This window comes from Charadrius vociferus, unplaced genomic scaffold (genome assembly GCF_000708025.1).
Source record: "Charadrius vociferus isolate BGI_N301 unplaced genomic scaffold, ASM70802v2 scaffold129, whole genome shotgun sequence".
Taxonomy (NCBI): domain Eukaryota; kingdom Metazoa; phylum Chordata; class Aves; order Charadriiformes; family Charadriidae; genus Charadrius; species Charadrius vociferus.
This window is the reverse complement of record NW_009661374.1, coordinates 29,343-56,653: the sequence shown is the minus strand read 5'-3', so window position 1 is coordinate 56,653 and position 27,311 is coordinate 29,343. Positions and strand designations below refer to the sequence as shown.

At 34.2% G+C, this 27,311-nt stretch overlaps 1 protein-coding gene across 1 annotated transcript in view; it reads right to left on the bottom strand.

Annotated features, from left to right (window-relative positions):
- The window catches only part of GRIK2 (glutamate receptor, ionotropic, kainate 2), a gene marked incomplete at its 5' end in the record, with an annotated part of 284,674 nt that overhangs the window by 231,793 nt on the left and 25,570 nt on the right, over positions 1–27,311 (bottom strand). The window contains 3 exons of the mRNA XM_009893855.1: positions 17,617–17,790; positions 20,867–20,920; positions 24,643–24,824. Of these exons, the coding sequence (XP_009892157.1) occupies positions 17,617–17,790; positions 20,867–20,920; positions 24,643–24,824 (410 nt within the window). The remainder of the gene's footprint in view (positions 1–17,616; positions 17,791–20,866; positions 20,921–24,642; positions 24,825–27,311) is intronic.

Genomic DNA, 27,311 nt, shown 5'->3' with positions numbered 1-27,311 from the left:
CCCTACATTACAAATCAAGGAAAATCATTCTGATTTTACAATAACATTTCAGTTCATGGGTAGGTTTTATAAAGAAACCAGGGCAGCAAGTCTACCATGGTGTACAATGGACAGAGATAATCTACTCCAGTCACTCTGGACATCTACTTTTCTGTATTGATTGATACATGAAGATTACTTATGTCTTTCCCTCCAAGCATCTTTTACTGAAAGACAGAATGGAAAATTTTTGCAGAATAGCAGTTCCTAGAAAAGTAGGGCTTTTGCTATTGTAGTTGAAAGAAAAATAGGAAAGCTATTTGTCCAATCGGGACAGTTAGCACAACACAGAAAAATCTCTTAATCAGATTTTTTTTTTTTTTTCACTTCTGGAAATTTTATATCTGCTCACAGCGCACTAGAAACACTAATAACTTTTACAAGGTGTCAGATGCAACATTAATGCATTTATCCTGCTAAAAGTTAATAATTAATCACAAAAAAAAAAAATTAATACCTCTATAGCAGAATCATATACTAGAACTATCCAGGAAATATCGAATGTTTGGAGACACAAACAGATACCAGAAACTATTGAAATTTATACTGAAGACAGGGTGGCATTTATGGATGGCAAAAGTGAATAAAACAATTTAATGTATTGTGCAGTACCTATTCAGGCACACTAGTGAAAATCCAACTGAAATCAGTAACTACACCTGAACTGAAAAACATAATACTTTAAAGAATTAAACCTTTTTCTAACAACAAAGAAGTACCCTCCCAAGTTGTACCAAAACAGCCTGAGCTTGATTACAAAATGAAAATAAAGATCATAGCCATCATGGTGGAGACAATGACTCTAGGAGGAAAGTCAATGAACTATTAAATAGGAAATCACCTGTTTTCAGATTTTACTTCATGACTATTACATTCCTCCAGTGAGCCATTATCTGGTAGAGGGGGGCTTAATTTTCTGGCAGAAAATTTCCATACATTTAGCATAGCTATTCATATCGTAATGTGCAATCACCCCCTCATAAAAAATTCCAATGAAAATGTATGCTTTCCCAGCATGGTACCTCCATTAGCACATCCAACTGCCTAGTGAACTCAAAAGACTTAATGTTATTCCATTACTGGCTGTTGAAGGCCTCATTATCTAATCTTGGCCTACTCAATGGCTCATACTCAGAATTTTTTTTTTTTCTCCCCTAGTTTGTGTTCCCACAGGGCATTACTCCACTGAAATAAGTAATAGACAGATGTACATAAATAATATTATCCTACTAGTTAGAGACCTCTGGGTCACATGAATTGTTGAACTAGTACTGAAGTGTACTTTTTGTTTCCTTTTTGTTTTTCGGTTTGTTTTTTCAAAAACAACCCTTGAATTCTTGCTGTTGTCCCGATAATGAGAAAATATATTGAGAGAATAACATCACAATAAATTGGCCCATGGAGATTTGGCTTACTAGCTTCTGCAGTGCAGCCTCTGGCAAATCTGAAAATGCTATGGAACCTCATAAACCTTTTTAGTACTTTACACAATCAGGATCTTATCAAAAGATAAGACCTGGAGCTTTGTCTGCTTTTCTGACATACAGAACAGCTATATGTGTTTAAAGACTCCAAAACTCCTTCCATCCTCTCTCCACCTCAGGCAAGAACTAAATTGTTTGGGTTTACAGAGTGCAACATGAGAAGAGATAATTTCATAAGGTCTCTATAAAATAAGCATAGATTAGTTTGAACAGATAAGGAGTGATAGTCTTCACTAAATGTCATCAGGAAGAAAGTAGTGTAGAGTGCTATAGTTTCTGATATGGTCATTAAATTTGCTACCCAAGTCCTATGCAACCAGATTAATTGTTAAGAAGTTCCTTCAGGTGGTGAAATCTGCAAAAATCCGCAACAATTAAAACAGAACATACTGCTGGAAAAATTGAGACAGGACTGACAATTGACCTTCTGGGACCAGCCTTGAAAGCAACAATATTATTATGTTTTAGGGAAACACAAAACATGCAGTCTTGTTTACTTGAACCTTCTACTGTATTGTTAGTGCATTTTCAATTACTTTATCAAAGTATGTCAACACCTTGGTGTGTATGTAGTCACTGATTCAAGATAGGGCACCAAAGTAATATAGTCAGTATTAAAGAACACATACACCCCTAGAGCTACAGACAAGGCAGATTAGAACTGTAAACACACCATCAAAAGTCAAAGAACAATAAAATAAAAAAAATGGGGCTGGGGAGGGGGGGTTGATAGGCGGTGTATAATGCTGTATGTGCAAAGCCCACGTACATCAGAAAGGAATCTTTTCATCTAAATTCAGCCATATAAAATTGGCCAGCCAATCATCTGGGTTCTTTATAGACACCTCTTCAGTAATGCAGTCTATGCAGCTTTTAAGACAAATTTCTGTATTCTTCCTCTACTGACTGAAAAGGAAATATAGGCCATTACTGGACAGCTGAATTTTACACAGATTAAGTCAGGAGAGGTGAACTCCAAACATACTGTTTAGACATCTTCTTCATTAGTAGGTATGTATGTGCAGTTCACTCTGAAGCACAGGCAAAGGATATTAACTTGTTCTCTGGGTAGTTTATTTGCAAACAGAAACAAATGAAACCTATAAGGCATGGCCATGACCATGAAAGAATATGTCTGAATAGACCAAGCCACTGCTGGATTATTTAGCAGACAACTAGCCATTCCTGGAAAGGCTTTACATGTTTTGCCACCAAGATTTCTGCAAGGTTGACTGTTCAACAGCTGCACAGAAAGGAGACAGGCAGGTTAACTGTGCCTATGGCTGTACAGCATAGACAAGCTCAATTCATGATTCTCCTGGCATTAAAACACAGCAAACCAGCCAAGCTCTGAAAAGAACATAGAATCATTAGGTTTCTTATTAATAGTCTGATAATATCACAACTGATACATTCTGACACATCTTCTGTGGCTGTAAAAGCTTAAGTTCTACTTGAGACCACACTATATTTAATAAAGTTTTGTTGTAGTCTGAAAAGTCTGCATGCCTGTTAGGATTAAAATACAAGCAAAGCAGGAAGTAATGCAGATGTTTCTCTCAAAACAGAGGGATAACTTCTAGAAGAAAATGAAGAACTGGTACTCTGGTTTACCAACAATTTGATGTCTGTGTAATAAGCTACAATTCTGCTTCAGGAATATGGGTACAGCTTTCAATTTCATGGCTCTAACGGCTGTTGGTTTTGGAGAGGTTCCCTCAGATCAAACAGTGCTCTACAGAGCTACTGGAGATGAATCTCTCGGAGGACAGCCAGGAGTAGTTGTTGTGTATGATTAAAGATCATAAGACAATCCAAGTTGAAGAGACCTCAAGACTTCCCTAGTCCAACCTCTTGCTCAAAGTAACATCACTTCTGAGGTCAAACCACATCTCTCAGAACTTTATCAGGTCTTGAAAACCTGCAAGGATGGAGACTATAGAACTTCTCTGAGCAATCTGTTCTACTGCTTTACTTTCCTCATGGTGAAAAGGTTTTGCCTTATATCCAGTCCAAACCACTCTTAGTTTATGCTTTTGCTGTTATGCTTGTGCCATGCACTGCCAGGAATAGCTTGGCTCTGTCTTCTTGATAACCTCCTTGCAGGTGTTGGGGGGCTGCTGTCAGGTCCTCACAACGCTTTCTTTTTCCCAGGCTGGTTCCCTCAGCCTCTCCTCATAGTGCAAGTGCTCCAGTCCTTCAGCCCTGACAGTCTTGGTGGTTCTCCGCTGAGCTTGCTGCAGTTTATTGAGATCCTCCTTATATGAAAAAGTTACTGTATATGTTCTGCTCATGCTTCCAAATGTAATATTTGAAATGTTTCACTCTTCTGTTTGAGTCTTGAAGTATTTTTTTCAATCCCCTACTATCTTCAGGAAAAAATAATTACATTCTTTATTGGTTTTATGTGTTACCATATAAGTCAAAGAAAACACAGCTTGGGGTGGGGGCGGGGGAAACACAACACCACAGACCCAGGTATCCCTCTAAGAATCCATTTCTAAGGGGGTAAAGTCACATTGCGGAAGCGTAACTGACCACATCATTCCATAATATGCAATGGGTTGCTCCCAGTAATGTTTCTACTGCACACACAAAAATTTAAAAAATGCTTATAGTAAACAAAAAGCAAGCAAACAAACAAAAAGCAACCAAAAACCACCATTAACTTTTCACATGATTACAAAGCCTTAAATGAAAAAATTTTCAACATCTGCCATACTTCTTACATTGAACAGCACTTGGCTGAATATTAGTCACCTACCTGTAATAATGCAAACTGCTTCAAAAATTAAGTACTGCGTTTCAAAGTTATCACAATATATGGAATATAAAGAAAACAATGCTTTAGCAGTTTCGGAGAGTTGAAGAAATCTCTGCAAATGAAGAGCTAGGAACACATCTTCTTGGGGAATAGCTCACTCTTTAGGGGCAAATCATTAGTAAAACTTGTGTTAGATCTGGTAGGCTAGTTGTTGCTCATTTATATTCCCAGAAAAGCGCTTCATTATTTTTCTTTAACAACTATGATACCTAGTGTTCAGATAGTAAAGGTTCTCTCATTTACCTTCTACTGCTCTACTGATGGACTTTCTGTCTTGATCTCACCTGTAAATCAATACAGGTCCCTGACATTCTGACTCTAACTAGCAGCATTAAATAAACTTCATATAGATCACCTAAACATTTTGATTCCCAAGACTATTCTGATGAAAAGTAAAAGAAACATATGCTAGTATCCCCAAGATAAAGAAAAGTAAACTAATACATATAAAAAATTGAACGTCTGCTTGTAATTTTTACTCCTGGAATCCCCTCTCCCTTGTCTGATCTTTCATTCATCAATACATTTTGACTCAAGCATCATCTTTACAGGTCTTGATTCACAGCTTTTTGAAAGGAGTGTGATCTTTGCCTCAGAGAACTGCTAGCAAGGATGCAAAAGCTAACAAAACTCACTGATTTTCTACCAATTTATTTTTCCTGAATTTTATTATGTCCAGCTAAACTTCAGTAAATATACACTTTATATTTCACATTTTACAGATTCACTTTATTCTTCTTCCATTTATATATTTCCAAGAATATCCCATATGGGTTGTTGGTTGGGTTGGTTTTTTTAGGAATGAGCCTTAAATGACAATCTGATCTCATCAAATTCAGAGTAACTACAATAAAATTGGCAGGTACCTTTTTTTTAACTGAATGCAGCTGATTTTGTTAAATGAATACACACACTTCATCTGGGTGCAGGAAAGAGCATAATCCTCACTTTTCTCTGTGTCTTTCTCTAGAGAAATTGTAGTCTACTACAATGTCATTCAGTATTCTACATCCATGTCTAAAACACAGAATCAGCATTGACTTCTTTCTACAGTAGTAGATTTAAAAACGTCTTTGTAAATGCTTATAAATGCTAATAAATATTTGTTTGTAACCAAAGTAAACCTGAGCTTTATGTTCAGCCTTGCAAAACTACATATAAAGCTCCTTACGTTGCAATTTATAAACAAACCCAATAAAAGTTTGCTTTGTATAACACAGCTGTGCTTGAGACCTTATGACTTATTTTTCCATTTAAAAAGAACTTTCAAGATCTTCACATTTAAACCCCTTTAAATTGTTTAAAAACAGTTTTCTAACTGCTGGTGTCTGTTCCTAATCGACGACCTTTATCTAAGACAAGTATTTAGTCAATGTATAGGCCAAATGTGGAACAGTAAAGTCGAAACCTAAGCGTGTTCAATGCTAAAAGAAACACATACACAATACTCTCTGATGCAACTTGACATAAATTTCAATAAAAGGTATATATATTTTTCTTTGTAGATTTAAGTTTTTCAACCAGAAAACTGTCTTAGGACTAAACCCAGCAAATAAAGATAGAGAACCCGACTTGTATTAACATTAGTAGAGGAATATTCAATTTTAAAGAAAACATTTGTGTTGTTAATTTTCTTGTTAATTGCAAAACTGTGGCAAATCTAAGCATTTACTAATTGAAATCATTAAGCACAACTTTGCTTTGTACAAAGATATGAAGACCTAACTGTGCCAAAGAACAAAGAAGCCTTTCTAATTGCTCCCAGATGTTGCTATAAATCTTTCAATCCAAGACAGAAACATGTCCTTCCATGAATATAGAGTTTAGTTTTTCAATTCATGATCATGCAGTGAACTTCAGGCTAAGGACTTTACATGCATGACAGTGCTCTTCAAACAGAAAGCTGTATGTCAGTGTTTACATTTCCATATTCAAAATTAAATTGGCCAAAGATGTGAGGAACGACAAGAAAGGGTTCTTCATACAAGTGACTAGTAAATAGAAGCACAGGGAAGACAAAGGCCCATTGCTAAACAGTTTGCTGATGACACTAAAATGGGTGGTGTGGGGGCGTAACAGAAGTGAAAGCCATCTTACAGAGTCCTGGGTAGGCTAGCAAGAACTGTGTGCAGTTTAGCAAAGACAAGTGCAAAGACAACGTAACCAAGAAGCCCAGTATGTGCTAGGATCCATGTGGCTGGGGAGCAGACTTGCTGAAAGGGACCTGGGGGTCCTGGCAGACAGCAAGCTGAACATGAGTCAGCTATGAGCCGCTGCAGTAACAAAGGAAAATTGGATCCTGGGCTGCATCCACAGAGGCAATACTAACAGAGATAGAGGTGTGATCATCCTACACTACTCAGTGCTTGTAAGGCCGCATGTGAAGCACTCTGTCCAGTTATGGTCCCCACAATTCAAAAAAGACACTGACACACTGGGGAGGATCCAAAGGAGCACCACAAAGATGATCAAAGGGTGGAAAATTTTCTCTCTGAGGAAAGACTGAAGGAGCTAGGTCTTTTCTCCATGGAGAAGGCTCAGGGGAGACCTCCTCACAGTATTCCAGTACTTAAAGGGCAATTACAAAGGGGACGGAGGCTGTCTCTTCACAAGAACCCACATGAGGAGGACAAAGGGCAATGGACACAAGGTACACCGGAAGAGGTTTCATCTTGATAAACACATTTTTTATAGTAAGAATAATCACTCAACCTCCCCAGAGACATGACGGAGCTCTTATCACTGGAGGTTTTCAAGACAATTGGACAGCGTGCCAGATAATCTCCTCTTGGCTCCCTTTCCCATGGAAGGTTGGACAAGATGATATTTCGAAGTCCCTTCCAACCTGGGCTGTTCTATGATTCTGTGAAATCCATCACTGGCCAAAAGGTGTCTATAGGTATGCCAGTATTCTCCAAGGAGACCAGGACAGTCCAGTCAGGAAATTTTGTTTACATCACCTTTTAAATTAGTCCAGCAACTTAATGAAACAACTGGCCAGCAGTACTCCAGCTGCTAGCTTGATGTTCCCTGTCTCCAATTCTAGACACACACTACTGCAAGAGTATCTCCTCAGGAAGACCTCCTACTTCCAGAATTTGTGTTAACATGAATCATACTGTAAGAAGCACCCTAGGGTCTAAGACAGAAATTATGAGCACTGTAAAAAAAAAAAAAAAAAAAAAAAAAAAGGGTTGGGTTTTTTTTTTCCCAGTTTGAAGATAAATAAATTTAAAAAAAAAAGTTTCTTTTCAGCAATCCTGCAGACGAGAATATTCCTTCAGATACAGAGTTATTTTAATTTGGATTATAACTACAGTCTTTCTCAAACTTTGGAATTACATCAGAATAACTGTCCTGTATTTTAAGCAAATAGTAGGCTAAGAAATCCAAAATAGTCTAAAGCTAAAATTGCTTATTTTTTATGTAAACAACACCGAGAACAATCATATCATCAGGCATACACTATTTGCAAAGTGGTATTTTCTGAAATATGTCATTTATTATAAAAAGACTGAAAAAAGATTGCCCCCTGTGCTCAGAAGTACCTTTCAATTCTCAGTCTTCACTCACAATAGAGTGAAGTGTAACAAAGTAACTTACATAAATCCAAACTGAGTTACCAAAAAAACCCTTACATTTTCTTTTTACAAGTTACCTTTGAAGACCCATTTAACAAATTATATACTTCACGTTAAGTGCCAAAGTAGTCCAGTTGACTTCAACAGGAGTAGAGTGTCCAGTTAACTTCAACAGGACTACCGAGAAACTTTGTATTGCTTTTTCAGCAAGAAAGCAGGTTAAACATTTTGTTGAGCTGAGGCCTCAATCAACAGCTCAGTAAACAGACGGACTGAATAACACATCCATTGCTACATATGACAAAAAGAGGTAAAACGAGGTTTTGTTTTTATAAACAACTTTGAGAGAAATTACATGCACAGAATATCCTTTACAAAATAATACGTTCCTATTAGCATTTCAACACTAGGTTTGAATAATTGTTTCTATACCATCAAATAAAGGAATTCTTAAAAAGTTTAGTATTTATTTCCAGGATGTTACATAGCTTCTCATTATCTGAAACAGGATACAGCCTTATCTCTGTTATTAATATACTATGCTTATAATCAGACCTTGGAAAGCGGGAATAGGGAGAGTATAAAACATTTACTCTGTTTCACAGCACCACAACACTTAATACTTGTCAGTGCATTCAGTATGTTATTTTTTCACCTATTTCCTATGCTGTATGTGGCTTGGGACAGCAGAGGCCTCAGGCACACAAAGAAAATATATAATAATGAAAGTACGTTAATTTTGTTTCCAGCCTGACATAAAGGTATCTACATGCAGATTCAGGTCAATGCTTGAATTTTGCTAGGCACTGTTTAATAGCTCTGTATGTGTGCTTGTGGCAATTGTATTCCCAGTAGACTATTTAAGTGGAAAATATATTTCCTGCTACAACTCTAGATAGAAGGTTGATTAAACAGCCTGAATGCAGGCATATACAACTGTTTGAAATAGTCAAAGATATGTGAAACATTCACAGGTGTGCAGACATGACTTTGGACTTATAGAAGACCTGTGGCTCTCTGGAGGGGCAGGTGGAGGCAAGGCACAATATCCTGTGGCACCTGCAAAGCACTAAAATTGAGTCCATGGTGTTCTGGACAGGAAATAGAGTTATCCCTTAGGACAATGAATTTAAGCAATAACTATATATCTGATCTGGATGATAATCCCAGTGAAGTCTATGTGCACTATATGAACCCATTTAAAATTAGAAATAGTGGGTTGCGGCTTAAGAAGATAAGCAAAAAAAAAAAAAAGCTTTATAGGGAAAAGTAATATCTTTTATCAGACAAATCTATATACATCTGGAAATCGAAAGAAACAGAAAAAACATTCAAGCACAGGTCCCCTCAGGTCTTTCACAGAGAGGATGCTATGCCCAGAAGTTTGTTTCTTTCTACTAGCTATGTCAACAGGTCTAGTAATTAGTTAGTATCAATTAGTAACAGAAACAAATAACACATTCTTGTTTTTCATAAATCAGAAGTACATAATGAATGAAGACAGACAGAGCTTACCAAACTATGCCCAAATTAAACACCTGAATATTGAGACAAATATTTACACATAATTTTCACTCTTTTTCACTCCATTACAATACGTAGTATTTAATACTCCATCAGAAAAAAAAAAAATCAACTCTTCAGTTCATCTGCACTATGATATCTAAACTGGGCATACATGTAGTAAACTAAAAGTTAGCCAAATTACACACGTATACCGATTTCCAAAGGACCAAGATTTTATCCAGAACATACTTTCAAACCTTACTGTTGAGTGCATACCAGCCCTAACAGGCAGTGCCACTGCGAAGCTGACAAGCACACAATAAGAGCTAAATTGATAGTCCCTTCTCTCCACAAATATAATTATTTATATTGCTGCTTAACCTACCATGGGTATCCTGATACCATTCTACATCCTACAATTGTAGCCATAATCATTGCAAGAGTTGTTCATTCCTCCAAATAAGCCTGCTGATTACCAGCTTTAATTGATTATGCTGCTCCTAAAGACAACATTCTTTAGCCATAACAGCAAATAAACAGAATAAAAGTAATCTTGCTTTTGGTTCACTTTTCCTGAAAAGTTACAATAAATACAGTGTATGAATAAATTATTAAACTGAATCTCAGAATGCATATCCTAAGGAAACGTATCTTGTTTGACAGGTTATGATATACTGGGCTACAATCCTCAGACTTTGAATTTCACACAGCGCAGAGACACTTGCATATTTCCTGAGTAAAGGTACTTAAGTTCTTATTTCAAAAAACAGCCTATGCTTCAGCTAGTTTTCCAGACTGTACAGGAGCTCTTGCAGGTTGCATAAGCTCTGCTATTTCCCTACTTGCTGTTACAATGAGTTCCCTTTATTACTTTGTAAAGATGTAACAGGAGAGTTCTAACATGAAAGCATTGTATAAATCTATGGTAATCTTACTATATTTATAAATATACGCATACATACTCAAACTACATCTGGAAGAATTCTATGATATCTTCCATAGGAGAGAAGCGGCAATTTCTGCTAAATGCTGTACAACACTTGGACACATCTTTCCTTAAGGATAGGATTGCAAGTTTCTGATAAGTCCTGTCTCCTAAAATACAAAGAAAGACTACATACAGGAGTCAAACATTTAATAACACAATTAATTCTCAAAATAGCTGACATATCATTTCTAAAACATCTTACAGCATGAAATCCTGCTTAGTCCATAAACTCCTGAAGTTAACTGTGCCTAGAGGAGATTCCTGTCTTGTAATGCCATAATAAGTAATTGTTTAGTATTTCCTTTGAAGTACACATTTGCTGCCATGCTGTCTTACTAAACACATCTCATCAGCAAGTCCAGAAAAGTCCTTTTGCTAAAGCGATAATTATAAAGTTGTGTACATAACAAGCTATCCTCTTTGAAGCTCTGAATCAGAATCTGAGGCTGTATTTCTATAATGAATATATCTTTTTATTTTTATGGATCTTTTCACCCTCAGGAATGTTAAAAACACCTTTATCTCATCAAATCCTTCTGTCCAGTCTCAGTACCTGTTAGCAGTTACTAAATTGTTATTTAACTAGCTATCTCAAATATAAAACTTCTATATCTCAAATATAGTTATTGCTGTATTGTTAGGTACAGATAAGAAATTAGTTTCACAAATGTCCTTTTACTGTTAATAGAACTAAATGACTAATTTGTAACAAGTTATTAAAAAAAATGGAAGTCTTATATTCTATAAAAAAATTAATTGCTAAATTAAAGAGATTACCATTTCAAATGAAGAACATAAACAAGTATGAAATAATTTATGATTTTTTAAAAAATCAAAGCATACTCTAAGGAATTAGCAGGATGTGAGGCAGCTCTAGATTCTGTATAACACTGCTAGCTTAGCACCTAAAGTTCATTAAAGCACTAATTGAACAAGCTTAAAAATACTATACTTGCGATGACTGTATTGTTTTTACCCCCAAGTGACTATAAAAGTCCATTTGCCTAAAGTAAAGCAAAACTAACCTTCAGAACTTTCTATCTCAGTACAGAATTTGTACACAGTGTAATAACCTCACTACATATTCAATTTGTACAGTCATTGAAAATTCTGATATCAAGGTACATCTGATGATACCTTCCTTTGGGAGGAAAGCAAAGCAGTGAATTTTGGAGAACGCTGCACAAAAAAACTAAGAAATTGAGGTACAGAACCAAATTAGATTAAAAAATAAACTGAACTAAATATACAAATTACTAACATTGCTAATAGAGTATATTTCCAGTTTTGCATCTCCACAATTTCTTGAGTCAGTAATTAAGAGCTTAATTTTAAAATCTAATCTCTTGTTTTATCGCTACTGTATTTTTTTTATTCACAATTGTTCTTGGCTCATGTTGCTCACCTAACCTTTGATTAACATGGATCAGAGACACTTAGATTCAGATTCTTAAGCAGGTTTTTTGGGTGGGGGTTTGGGGTTTTGTTTTTATTGCTGTTGTTTTGTTTTAGAGGGTTTTTTTGAGTAGGGTATTGAACCTGGGAAATAGATACTTGTCTTTCACAGCAGTAGAAGAGCACCCTTAATATTATTCATGTCCAATTACCTGACATGGGAGCTAATTATCTTTTTCATTAAAAACATCATTAAGTCTTGGTTATATCATGATAAAAAACTGAAAAACTGAGTCACTTTTCTTAATTCTAGATTTTTAGGTTTCAGATGGTTCTTAAGCTACAAGTGCCGTGGTTCCAATGCCTTCCCTGATTCTCTTAATCTCTTCCAATCTTGTTTATAATGGAAAAAATATACCTTCCAACTGTATTAGCTTAATCAAGTTAAACATGATTAAAAAACCTTTACCAAAAGTAAGCCAAAGGACTCTAATGATTATCAGGCTCTTTCACCTGATTACAGCTAGCCATTTAACACAGCTTTCATGCATTAGTCCCATTCACTACAGCAATTTAGGGTTTTTCAAACAAGTTGATTTAATGCAACTGAAAATTGTTTTCCATTGTTGTCCATCCATACTCACCCTTACACCATTCTTTTCTTTAGCAATTCTTTATCTTACCATTGGATTCAACAAAGCTTCTGAGAATATTAAACTAACATAACCACAAAGGTCAGAAGGTGAACATTGAGATGAGATAAACTAGACTTCACAGGACAGTCATAAGGTTTGGACATTGAGAGGTCACTTAGCAGAAGTTGTCTTACAATCAGGAGAAACAGAGAACAAACAAAGAATATAATATATAAATGTGTCCCCCAAGTCTTTTGAGTGTGCAAATATGGAGAGCTAATTAGGGGAACATACCTACACACTTATGAATCCAACATTTCATTTCCATTCTCAAATTCCAAAGCAATTATAACTTCATCATTTTTACTGTATCCCTCAAAATTCAAGATGAATTTCCTAGACAGTTCAGTGGAGTGAATGCATTGGTATATTCTTTTGATTAAGGACAATGTATGAAGGTATTAGCATTTTTCCTGGTATCTTTGCATCTTTTTTACAGTTATGTATTTAAATAAAATATCCTTGGATCTTTTCTCCTTATCCAAGGAAGTCTATGCATCAGCTTTTAATTATTTCAAATCTTTATTCAGAAAATCTCATCTCTCCTTTTTTGAATCAGTTGAAAATCTCATATACAGAAATGAACCATAAGCCCATTCTGGCTGTGCAACAAATCTCTACATTTTTGCCCTCAGTATTTGATATCACTCCAAATTTTTATTACAACTAGTTTTCACTTGCTGAGAAATATTATGTTTCATGGTGGAGAGCACCTAAGCTTGAAAAGCACACTATGTCTAGAAAAGAAAGGAGAAATTAAAAAAATATGTAAAAAAATAAACAAGAGAATTAAGTGTTGGAAAAGAAAGCACACAACTAAGTAATGCCCCGTTCTGCTAGGCAGCCTACGAAACCTATGAGAGACAAACTATGATTTTTTCTGATGAAATGCTTTATTATTGACCTTAGATAAAGCATTCATCAAGTACCACAGTGCTTCCCTGCACCTGCTGCATACAGCTACTAAAGTGAACATTAAAGAATAGAATTAATAGTCAGAATAGAAAAAAGCACACTCTTTTCTACGCAAGATGAAAGCAGATAGCAAAATTGGATGATAGGCAAAAGCAATTAGTAAGGAAAACTTTACGTCAACGAAGCAGCAGAGCTTGTTAGGTCATCTTAATTATGCATGCTAAGTTCTGACTTGAGGCACAGAAAACTAGAAGATTAATAGTTGTACAGTAAAAGAATTCTTAACTCATAACACTTTATTCATGCTCTGCTTCGCTTGGTCTGAATCATGGTTGTCATATATAAATGTAGGAGTGCATTTATGCTCCGAGTTTGGGGTTTTGTTTGTTTGTTGATTTGGTTTGTTGGGTTTTTTTCTCTGTGCTACTTGTATGGAATCAAAAATAAGAAGTCAAGTATATCAAAGTAAAGTTCCTTGAAAATAGCATGTTACTTTTCTGATTTCCAGAATATCTTTCCATTAATACAGTACAGATGACAGTACAGTTAGAATTTAACAAAAATATTCAGTCGTCATAATTTAGCAGTTTTTCCACCTAGCAGGAAAATCCAAAACGCAATGGTTTTGCTCCAGGCTAAATCAGGATGAACCCTTGCAAATCTAAACTTTTTACAAAATAAAAGCTAAAGTTAAATAAATTACATGTTTTTATTTAATTCTGTTGTTTTGTTTTGTTTTGTTTTGTTTTTTAACTTACATTATAAATTCATTTTTGAAGAAGAAATCTTGTTCTGGTTGAAAATTAGCGTGTTTTTTAATGCCAAGTCACTTTGCTCAAGTGGTTGCTAAGTAGCAACCACTTTCAACTTTCAAAATTTAGTATAAAGTTAGTGAAAAATAACAGTAATGAATATATCATATATCAGAGAACTGTTTAAAGATCCTCAATCTGGTTAGAAGTTGTTTAGTAACGTTGTAACACAAGGCTCCATTTCAGACTACTTTTCAGTCTGCATTGTAATCTGCAATGCTGACGTACTTTCAAGGCAGATTGCCCCAACAGAACCACAGGTTTGCATACCTGAATCTATCATACATTTGTATACAAAAAAAAAAAACCAAAACCAACATTCATTTTGGTGACATACAACTCCAAATATTTATCTTGGAGCAAACGTCAAAACTTTCGGTGATGTTATTCAACCTCTTTCGATTTGAATCCTGTTCTTATATTATAATTAGCTAGTCCCTGGGACAGAAATGTACATGGAAAAAATATTCTACAGATGTTGGGGGGAGGACGGTGGGGGGAAATGAGTGAGTGGGTGTGTGGTTCTTAGTTGCCAGCTGGGGTTAAACCACAACTGTCATACAAATAAGTTAACATTTATTAAATAATAGAATGATTAAACATGGAAACATTCATTAGATAGTTTAAATAGGTTTTTCCAAAGCCCTTACAGAGAATCTTAAGAAACCCTAAAAGGAGAGCGAAACATGATGGAGAATTTGGTTTTCACCCCTAATCTTCTTGGGTGTGCTAAAGCATCACCCTTTCCAGAGTTGTCCTGAGGAGCAGCCTAGAAACAAAGGAAAAACTATTCTAATTGAAGTCAACAGGATCCACACTTGGAAATCTGACTTGGAACATTCCAAAGAGACAAGATGAAATTTTACACCCACCTTTTATCACATCGGGATACTAAAGGTTAGATAATTATGAGGAAAATGATTTACTAATTAGAGAGTTATACAAGCCTACAGAAAACTTAAAATGAGAATTAAGACTGGGAAGTCTATGAATCATAAATAAGGCAATGCAACATCAGAATTAAATTGATAGTTCTAACTCTGTCATGATGGCTAAGTTAGTTTAAATATAGTGGAAAAGTCAGAGGAAGAATGACATAACACAAACACCACTAGAATGTATAAACTTTGTGATCCGTAACTGCCTGGTTTTAAAGCATTGGAAACCAGTTTATCTTCATTGAGTTCTCTAAATGCTCAGAGATAGATAAACCTCAGTTTTTTATTTGGCAAATTCTCAAGTTTCAGGTATTAAAATACCTGATTAAATGGCATTTAGCTATGTGGCTCAAGCTGAATGGTCTCCAATTAAGCAGGCTTATTGCTAATATTTTTCTGAATAAGCTGTAGTCATTATCAACCAATTAAAATAAAACAAATTCCCAGCTCAGCCCATATTCCATAACAGCAATTAATATCTGTGCATTTCTGACTTTAAATACACATGAACAAATAAGAAATGGTAGTCAAATTTTACAAACTTAACAACTTTATTGATAATAAGTCAATAAAATGACTTAATTGATTTGACTTATTCTGAGCACAGGAAGAACTTTGTGCAATCATGTCATGACATAACTTTCTTCTACACCTTCCAAAGACATTTCTTGTAAAACTGACATCCCATAAATGTTTTTTGTATATCTAAGGGCCAAATTAGAAAAGCTCTGTAAGCACTTAGCACTTGTCAAGATTATTAGGCCTTAAAACACCCTTTAAATTCAATCTGCATATCTCAGGCATCTAAAACCCAGGTAGGCAAAGCACATTTAGATGCTCAATCAACATAAAAATCCCCATAAAATAGTCATCACAGTCTGTATGAATACTTGGTTCCACTTAGATTGACAAAGAGGGCTCTTAAGGGTCCAGAAGAGAAAGCAGAGTGTTTTTCATGCACTTTATCTTTTTCTGTCCTGAGGCAAAGTAATGGTGTAAAGTACAGTCTTACACAGTCATATACTGGTAATAACTCTCACCAGAAGCTTTTCTGAGAATGGCATTTTCTTTACAGCACCACAAAGGCTGACAAGCATGTGATTGGCCCACAGAACTCTGTTCCAATATTTATTATTCTATGATTTTATTGACCATGGCCCTGTGTTTTGATAAAGTAACTACTTGTACTGGTCTTGGTAACTATCCAAAGGTTTGAGATCGACTATATCTTTGATCAATGCATAAAATAATCTCAATCATTGTAGTTGTATAACTGCTACAAATTTTTAATTGAAAAAGGTAAAAATCAAAGAATGAAAATATTAATGCAAACAAGGAAGCATGAAACAATGACTGACAATAATAAGCAGCAGCTATATGTAAACCAGATGTATACTTCACACATTTCTAAAATTTTGGGGGGTTCATTTGCTTATTTGGAATTATTTAGAGAAATGAACAATATAACTTTACAGATCACGTCATATGGTACTTTAAAAGTGCAGCACAACAGAACTAGCAAATAAATTAAATTTAAAATGTTTCAAATTATCATGTTCAAGGTACCATATACAAGAAGTAAATAGAAGAAAAAAGTATTTTTCTCTAAAAATGGTAATTTTCTAAAAACAAGACAAAAAGGAAATTAACTTTTTAAAATATTAATTGTTATTTAGTATTTGATGTCTATAAAACCTTTAAATCTTATCAGTAGAAAAAAAATCATTCAAAAGATTAGCTATGCTAAGTGGCCCAACTAACACAATCTAGGTAACTGATAAATAATGAAGATACTAATCTTCAAGAAACAGAATTTGCTATTTTTCAAATGGAACATGAAAAGGCTTTAAAAAAAATAAAAATATAAAGAGCAGTGGAACTCTGTCAGCAAAGATGCTACAAATCGCTCTGGGCCAAAGTGGAAAATTAGATCTTTCAACAAATTTGAAAACTAAAGAGGTCCTAATGTAGGATATGTTTTAAAATATACCCCTTCTGGACATTATAATTGTAGATTTAATTCCAACTGATGAGTAGTAAAAACTCACTGAAAACCTAGTCATGAAAGTTTATTTGCATGAATGTAATTGCAATTTTCATGAACAGAAGTGAGGCCAGAGAATAATGGCAATGAAAGGAAAAAAAGCCAAACAACCAGACTAATTAGATATGTAAAAACATATAAACTGGAAAAGATATTAAGCAGGTCTTACTTATAGTATCCATAAAATAAATTAAAAAAAAAAAAGAAAGTTAATACAGCTATGTATTCAGCCTACAGAATATTAACAGAAAGACCACAGTTACTCTGTCACATCTACAACAATATTTGGTCTCATACCTCTAAACAATCTTAATAACAGAAATAAAAAGTTAAACCTTTTTTTTTTATCTTCTCAAACATATACAAAAAAGGGAACTAAACACTGATATTCATACCGTCATAAATCCATCCAGCAAACCTGAATCAGGCTTAGGAGGTGCTTGCAATCGTTCCATAGACCACTTTTCAATGATAGATGACACCTGGGTATTTTCTGTGTTTAGAATTCTGAATCCAGTCATATTAACTCCACTATACCGATAAGGTTCCACATCCAAGGCAAAAAGGTCCTGAAAAAAATGACCATCGTATAAATTCTTTAATACACTGCAATTCCTATTTCAATTGTTAGACTGTCTCCCCAAATGAGAGTACTGAAATTTGCAGGAGTTACTTGCAGGAGTAACAGCACTATATATGCTAGGAAGTATGCTCTGTTTATCTGGGGGCCTGTGCCTGTGAGCAAGCAACTCATCTGACCCTATGGTGGGAGTAATCTGATTCACAGAGGAAGAACAGATTCAACTGTCTTTTTTCTAAAAAAAAAAAAATAATAATAAAAAAAAAATAATAAAAGCCTTATAGGAAATGCTAAGTCCAGTCGCAGAACTGTATCCATTACCAGTTAGGCTTAAATAATATTATTTAGAGTAGGTTTAAATAGTATTATTAATAGCTAAAAATATTATTATTAACCACTACTTCTTTGCCTTACCAGAACAGACTTCAAATCACATAATAAACAGAACAAGAGTTCCCTTGCATCCGCACTCTCTAAGAAACATGAACATGTTGATCTCTAGATGATAAATTGGTGGGGGGAGAGGGGAAATGTACATGCCTTTAAATTTAACCAAAAACATTTTTCACAGCTATCAATCATACTTCCAAACATGGACATATCTTTGATTAGGGTTTAGTCTTTGTAACAATAACCTTTGTCAATTAATGTATGTATGTATGTGCGTGTATATTTAGGCCCCCTACACACACAGAGGCAAATATAAATTAATAAAAAGATGAAAAACTTTAAATCAGGCAAGTAAACTCAAGATTATCCCAGTCCTTTGACAGAATCCTTAGCAACAATGTAGAAACAGTACTTGACTTCAGGAAACTCAGTCTAAGATCAAGTTGAGAACATGGGGAAAAAAAAACTGATGAAGAAAGCAGTCATGACAGGCCTAGGTACATGCATTATAAGTGAGATTTCATTTGGTTTACTTTCTGTTTCCTTTTAAATAATTTTTTTAAGTGACATAATCAAGGTTATACATAAGACATTACTGTCCTATAAGATAATTTTAGTTTCATTGAACATACAAATTCTCTACATAACTCATACTTAGTTGTTCATCTCATTTCTAATTTATTTTTTGCTGGCAGTTTAATATATTATTAATTTCCATGAAATGGTAGTGTTATGAGTAACACTTGCCTGAATCCATTTTGTTTACTGTCTAGAGCTGAAGAAGATTAAATGTTGTACTATGGAAAACCAAAACATAATTCATTATTCATTGTTAACACCACTAAGCCCACAAAAATATCAACCAGTTATCAATCATTACCCATTTTTAATTACAGGTAGTAATTATGATGCCATTTCCCATATATAATACCTAAGATATGCAGGTGTCAGAATGATTTTAAGTTATTCATTTACAAATAACCTAACTCATGTCCTCTTTCTAAAGAAATAAAACATTTTATTGCAAAGGAAGGGTTGAACATAACTAGAACAACGTTACATCGTTCCCTTTAAATACTCTCTCTGTTTTTACTGTGAAAGAAGTCAGAACCTCAGATGTAATTATTTAATCCAAACACACTCATGTTTACACTGGAATATAATAAATATACACAACAATATTATGCATATATTATAAATACACACAGGTCAGAGTATTAATGAGCTACTGCATTAGACCCTGAATCAATCAAGAGGAGAACACACAGAAGACTGCTGTAAACACTGGGACTGGAAAATTTATTTGACAGGACTTTCACCATGTCAGGTAAGAAGCAATTAATATATCAAAACAACTAAATTCTGAGGCAAGTTCCAAAGCTACACTGCAAAATCAAAATTTATCATCTGTTTGTGCACACTAAATTATCCTCTGATAGCTCCAAGTCAATATAATACTTGTTTCTCAAAAAACCCCCTAATGTTCCAATAAAGAAATAAGAATGACAGAAAACCCTGATTTTTAAACATAGCTTTAAGAATAAAAATTAAATGCCAATGGACAGCATACCACTGTTTTTTCACCATTAGCAAAATTAAAATTTAGAAAGTAAAAAATACCTTGAAACACCTAGAATCCATTTTGACAGACTAGTGAGGAAAATTCCATTGCATGCAATCCTAAATGCATGATAGAACAACGTATCCTTCTAAAATAAGACAGGTACTTGTGCGGGATATTTTGCCTGTACAGTTCTAACAAACTTCACAAATTATTTTGCTTTCTATTCCACAAGCTATTTTCATGCTAACAAAGGATTTATTTCCATAAAGGCTTAAACATGTATGCGACTTTAAACATAGGTCATTTCAAGCATGGTTTTACCAAGGCACATGTGTCTCATGTTTGAAATGTCTTGTATTTTAAGGACCCTAATGAACTGCAATCTAAACAGGCAAATTTGAGCACAATGGGAAACAGAGAAATGTGCACAACTGAAGTTTCTAGAGTATTATTTTACTAAATGTTAAACTGTTTCTTAGTTAGACTGTTTGTTATGTTTTGTAAGAGCATTTGAGCATTTTTAAATGTTCATTTATTGCAAATGTTAAATCTGATGGTTCCAAGAATGACCAAATTCCTTCTTAGTTACTTTTACAGGGGACATCAAAGAATATTGCATCATTCATGTACCTAAAAAGGTCATGCAGACTCTTAAATAAAGTGCTGCTAATAATCAAGCCAAATTATTTGGGAATCATATGACCGTGAAGAATTACCTTGTAAAATGATGGATTAAAGATAAAAGATATAGAATATATGAGTAAGTTTAAAATGTCATAATTTTCACAGACAAATAGCCAAAAGAGAAAAAGGTCAAATTTCATAATATAAATAAATCAATTATTAATTATATACTTAATATATAACCCTGCTTGAAAGTTAAAAACTGCACTATTACAGTCAGTTGCTTTTTCGGGTCTATCAGTTTCCAAGGCACTCTGTTAAACAATAATTAAACTATCCTGATGAATTTTCACTGAAAGTAAGAAAACTCAACAGAGTTGACTCACACACCATTCCAGAGAGACCTTTTTCACTTTGTCAAGTAATGTAATTAAGGAAAGTAACATCTTTGTTAGATGTCATCAGTGTGTTTTTACAAGCCACTTACCAGAGTGGTAAAGATATAGTGATAGTATTCTGTCATCATTCCCATAGCTAAAGCCTTAAAAAAATAAACAAAAGATTAATGTTTCTGAGGTCACATAATACATTTTTATCACACTTACATGGCAAATGAAAAGCTGCAAAAGAACACTACCGGGATCAGACTATAGGGTTGGAATTATACTAAAATTAGGTCAACCAAGTCATTTCCTAGCAGTTAGAGCAGATTACTGACTATTAAAGGAATTTATGAACCAGATCTTCTGATATAAAGAATATTATTATACTGTTTAGTGCAGTAAATGTGAAAGAGGCTTATAGTTTTACATACTAATGGATGCATTAAGTTGCCACACAAAATCTGAGTTGACAATATTTTCATTCATTATTGAATCTTTCCCTTAAAAATAATAACCTTATAGGAAATAATTTTTCTATTTTGATGAACAATGCTGTGCATTTAAAAGAAGGAAACAAGCTTGTATTACATGTGTGTACATTTTTCCAGCCATGGAAGAAACTAGACATGTGAAGTTTTGAATAGCAAGATACATGCTATTTCAGTAGAAGTAAAGAACAAATATTCATAATATGACTCTATAAACTCAGATATCTATCAGGTACCTTCATCTGTCTTGCTAAATATGTAATACCAAATAGTTTTTGATCAACTGCATGTTTTAAAATGTTCATACTTTCCTCTTAACAACATAAGAACAAATATTTGTAAATACATTTTTAAAGCAATAAAATATGTATGTCTCATTACTTATTCATTAAGGGCATTTTCACCTGAAAATCTTGTATCTCTGTGTTCTGCACCGAAGTTGCTTTAGACTAGTATGATTTATTCAATCACATGAGTATCTATCGTGTATTTTACCTAATTTGAGCAGTGTAAAACAGCTACACAAGTGAGCAATATTTTCTTCCTTTCAAGGAATTATCAATGGAATTCTTTGCTAAGTTGCTACCAGTTACATCTCCTTCAACACACTGAAGGCAACAAGTATACAATTGTCATAATACCAGAATTTGTATACAAAAAAATTATCAGAGTTCTGAAGGCTGTGGGAGCCTTTTTACTTGTGGCATTGTGTGAAAAAATGTGAAATTACTAGTCTATATGTTCTTTTCCAAAGAAAAGTTAAAAGCTAAAATTAATTCAACATATCAGTTACAGATCAATTTTTATAATATTTTAGACAAGACTTTGACAAAAACTGCCACAACACTTTTCCAAAAGATTCCTATTGTGTATTTAGGATTCCACAATAATATTTAGAATTACAGTATAGTGTGCCAATAACAATTTAAAGTCTCTTAAACACAGGAAAACTATTATCTCATGAGAAATACTACATTTTTACTAGAAACTGTTCAGCTACAAACATTTTTAAGTACTTTTTTGTTGTTGCTTTTAAATAAAGCCAACGCATCTTCCTCTGTATATGTAACACATTTGCAGTCACCTACATCTTAGGTGCTTATAATCAAGTCTTTCATAGTCCATAGAATCTCTACACAAGAACATCCTACACATGTTCTTGATTCAGCTATGTGCTGGTGTTGTCTTTTCCAGGTCTTCTTTCTCTCACTTTCCTCACTTCTCAATAGACCTCACTCCTTTTCCCTCTTCAAAACATTGTCATTCCTCTGCTCTCATTAATCTAGTGCTTCTCTAAACTTTTAAATCATGTCTGCTTTCCCTGGTGTCCTGGTGATGTAGTTACCACTGAGATTTACCTTCATTTAATTATGTTTGTCTGAATTAAGGGGTTTTGGTGTGGTTTTTTTTTTCCTTTTCATCATGTATTTTTGGCCAGAAAACAGCAGTTGCCATTTCACGGTACCTTGCCTCTCAAGGTACATTTTTTTTCTTTCTTTCCAACTCGTTTTCTATTCCAGCAATTTCATTATTAATCTTTCAAGTCATCCTCCCAAGAAGAAACCCCTTGTCATGTCTCCCCAAGTTCATCCATTACCAGAAAAAATTGGTTAACAGTTCACAAATTAATATAGAACGATCTTTATTTTTATTTTTCAGCAAACACTTGTAAACGCTATATTTGAAATGATATCACTAAATAATAAGTACAGTCTTAATATCTTTGTGTCAAATTTGACAGCAACAGCTCACATTCAGCTGCAGAACTACTGATTTTAGACATATTTAAAGCACTGCAATATTGGAGCTGAATGGAAAACTAAAAGCCTATAGACACTGTAAAAAGATCTAAACACTCATGAAAGAACTGTTCCTGTATCTTTCTTCTATAATCTTTAGGATGAGCAGAGTAGTTTGATAAAAAAGTTTACAATTTGATTTAAAGAGGTTGAACTCCTACTCTTGGGTCCTGGAACATGATTAAAGATACAATGTTTTTAATTTTGTTCCCATTTCCTTCTAGTCACATTTTACACAATGTTGTATACTGTGAAAGAAAAGTTGCCTTTCACCTACAAACTACTAAGTACAGTATAAATAATATACCTTGATGGAGTTATTGTTAGTACTGTAGCTTTGTATTGCCATCAACACATTTTCCATTTTTAAGATGTTAAAATAATTAAATGTACGTTTGATGATTTGGGCTAAGCAATTAAACTACCTAGGCTGGCTTATGCTTCACAAGGAGCAAAAACTATCAGCAGAGCTTTAAAATTAATAGGAATTAATAAAAGCCTTTTAATCAATGAATAATAAAGTAAAGAAATGGCAGTATAAATGTATGTTTACTAGCAATTTTAGTTGTACCCACAACAGTACTCCTGAGTGCCTTTAATAAGAAACATATTTTCAAATCTTAAATACATTTTGTTTTCTATTTAAACCATACAGTCTGCTAGCAAACATAATATAAACATGAATTAAAGTCACTAAAAGCTGTGCATTAGAAATGTAGAATATTGTTTTGTTTTAGGTATTTTTCCTATCCTCCTTATTGCAAGTCAGTTAAATTTAAAAACTATGGGGGAAATGGCCTCTGAGCATAAGGAATTCCCAGTCTTTGTAGCCAGCTCATGAAACTAAAGGAGACACATAAAGGCATGTATTTCATGCATACTTTAGGGTTACAGTAAGCTTTTTTATGAGTCGCGTCCTTTGTATACCACTATATTGCCACCTTCTCTTGAACGACATCACTGAAATCTGCTTCTGCAATATAAAGCCAGTTAAGTATTTGGGATTCTGCTGTATCTCACCTGCTCATCTTACTTGTACACCCCAAAGCAAACACTTTCAAAACACCTACCCAAATGTATACAGGTGTTTTGCTGTCTTATTAGTGTGAGGAGAATATGGCTCTAAAAGATCCAGAGCTATGAGCTCTGTCCTCTCAGTGGAACACATTCATGTGGTCTGTTGGTAACGTACTATTCAAATATCACTATCTGATTAAGAGTACACAATTTACAGACTTAAATTTAAAAAAAAAAAAAAATCTTTATTATATAAAATAACACTAAGGAAGCATTTAAAACCCTGCTTAAAGCATCCATTCTCCAAAGTACCAATTCGTCATAGTTGAAAGACTGATACACCTTTTCCCCTATACATGAACAAATAATCTGTTTCTTTAAAAAAAACATAATGAAAGCGGACACCGTTAGAGTCACCAATAAAATTACCTATGAAATCCTTGCCTGATTTTCAGTTAGGCCTCAGTAAAACTGACATACAGTTCCCCTGCTTGTTAAATGCCCTTAAGTCTGGATATTACTTTTATTTATTAGGGATGAAAAAGATTAGACCATCTAAAGCAAAATGACGGTTACCTGTTTCAAGATGCCTGCTGCCATTTCATGGCTGCAGTCAAAGATTACATGGAATTCTTTGCCTCTTTTCATCTCCTTTAGCAATGGCTTTGCATCTTTCGTGTCAGCTGGTAACTGACGAATTTTTAGTCTCAGGTTGTATCGTGACGGAGCCTTGATGAGCTCTTGTAATCGAATAAGGCCTTAAAGAAAACAGAGGAGTCAAAAGAAAAGAAAATTATCAAAACAAGAACCTGAGGTGCTAGCAGGACAACTTAGTATAAACATTCAAAGTTTCCTGAATTTTTCTCCCTTCTCAGTGTGTTGCAAGTGATACAAAAAAAGAAAAAAGAAAAATAAAGTATCGGCACTCACAATACTTTCTAACAAGCCTTTCTTCTTCCTTAATATTAACAGACAGTAAGCGACACCAGTTAGGATTACCTTAAGACAGACAAATCTTGCTTTAGCATTATCATGCAATTACGACATTCTTCTTCTAAGAACCTACATAATTATGCTATTTCAATTAAAGCAATATCCCAGACTAATAGTCTATAATCAGACGCACCAGTCTCCTAACTAATCTACCAGGTTTACATACAAAGTCGTGAATCTTTTCAGCACTGTAGAACACTCTCACATATTTCAGATGAGAGTATTATTTTTTTTCTTTATTATATAGATAACAAAACACATATATGCAGCAGCAAAGAGGCTAAATAAATGACTCATGTCATTGCATTCATCTTCAATACTCCACAATTCCGTTTTGAATTACTTTACTTTCACTATGGAATTAGATGCAGTAACATTTTTCCAAAAATCTTATTGTTCACGTTAGCATAACAGTGCATGGCGTAGCTGAAAGATCACTGATTGGTCTGTGACTAATATTAAATTTTAGGTTGTTTAATTGTATTAAAATGACAGGATAAAAACAGGTGTCCTATAAAGTAGCAGTTTATTTCTGTGTTAGCAAAAAAAAAAGATGTATTCTGCTGCGCTCACTTCCTTCTTGCGTTGGAGTGTTCTCCACTTAGTGGCAGTGACAAGGGTTATTGTTCATCATTGTGTTTGCAGTGCACATGTATAATACACCCAACCGCCAAAAATGGAAGCTCTGCTTAGGTTTTCTGTTACAGCAGGATCCAGGTGTAAATGAAGTGAAGTGCTTCTAAAATCTGTAATAGCTCACTCAGCTATTGTAATAGCTCACAATAGCTACATCAAAAATACCAATGGAAATGACTAATTATTATTTAGTTATCATCACAAGCAGCACTGTCTAGTATTAAGAAACACTGGTACTTTATTTTGTCTCTAATTATTCTTCCTGGTTACAAGTGGATGTCAAAACTGTTTTCATTTCAGAAAGTGCAGTTGTCATAATGTAACATGGAGTCATACTACAGAGTCAGTAAGAAATTGTGATAACCTCTGACAGAGGATTTAATACAGCCTTTTTCAAACATACCTTGTTCTTTTAGTAGCATAATGCTGAGAGATTTTAGTAACATAGTATTGCTATGATTCTTTGCTATGAAGCTTTTAGATTGTAAAGAATTTAGCTCTAATCATTTCCAGCAGAACTAGACCAGTAGAGAACATACATAAAAGATAAAATCGGTCTCCTCTACTTCATCATTCCCCATTTTTGACCCTGCAAAGGATCCACATTGTTTTCTCAACAGTTTCTGCTGAAATTAGCTGGAACAGGAATTATAGCTTACTATATAAAACCTTCCTAAGTTAAGACTGCAGGTGTGGAGATCTGGCAGAGGATCCCAGTAGACCTCTTAGGCCCAAAAGCAGAGTGGGGAAGGACAACCTTGACTCTCAATTTAGGATTTTTTTCTTCACTCACAAGTCTATGTCACAGATTCAATATCTTATGTTTCCTCACAGTTTCTCAGTAATATCCCTATCACATACAAACATACTCGACAATGTGTATACTGTTCAAACTGAGACGATTGTTACCTATAGCTAAATAATCTCTCAAATTTACATTTTCTAAAAACATTACTATTGGATCTTCATTAACAGCTAAAGTACTGTGAAGAACTAAATCCATTAATTCAGTGTGGGCTGACATTTTCCATACAAAATTATAATGTGAAAAATGTTAGTGGTCTTTTGTAAGTATAACAGCATACCAAAATTTAAGGTTAGAATAAAATGTTTTAACTCAAGACAGGATAAAAAATAATTCTGTGTGCTCCAGATTATTTGCCATTGCTTCCTGAAAGAAGACAACTGGAACTTTTGTCCAGCACAAATAACTTGTAAATAATTTTGACTCCTGCTACATTATATTTAGGAAGTCTCATTTTAAACTTGTCCTGCTTTCTTTGTTACATTTTGTTTTGTTTGACCTGCTTTGAAAAGCAAATAAAACCCACCATTAAAAAAATCACAGAAACATCACTATATTTACTGTCAATATTTAGTAGAGATGCTGAGGGCAGAACAGATATTGAAACTGAAGTACTTCCTCACGACTAGACCCTGCTTGCTAAGACACAGAAAAGTGATAGCTAAGGTACATGTGACTTCTGAGTAAATGTCAGATGCTAAGTCTACGTACTTGTGAAAACAGTACTTTTAGAAACTAGTTCAAATTAAAAAAGTTGCCATATTTACCTCAAATGCTATAATGATATTTATATAACATGAATTAATGTATT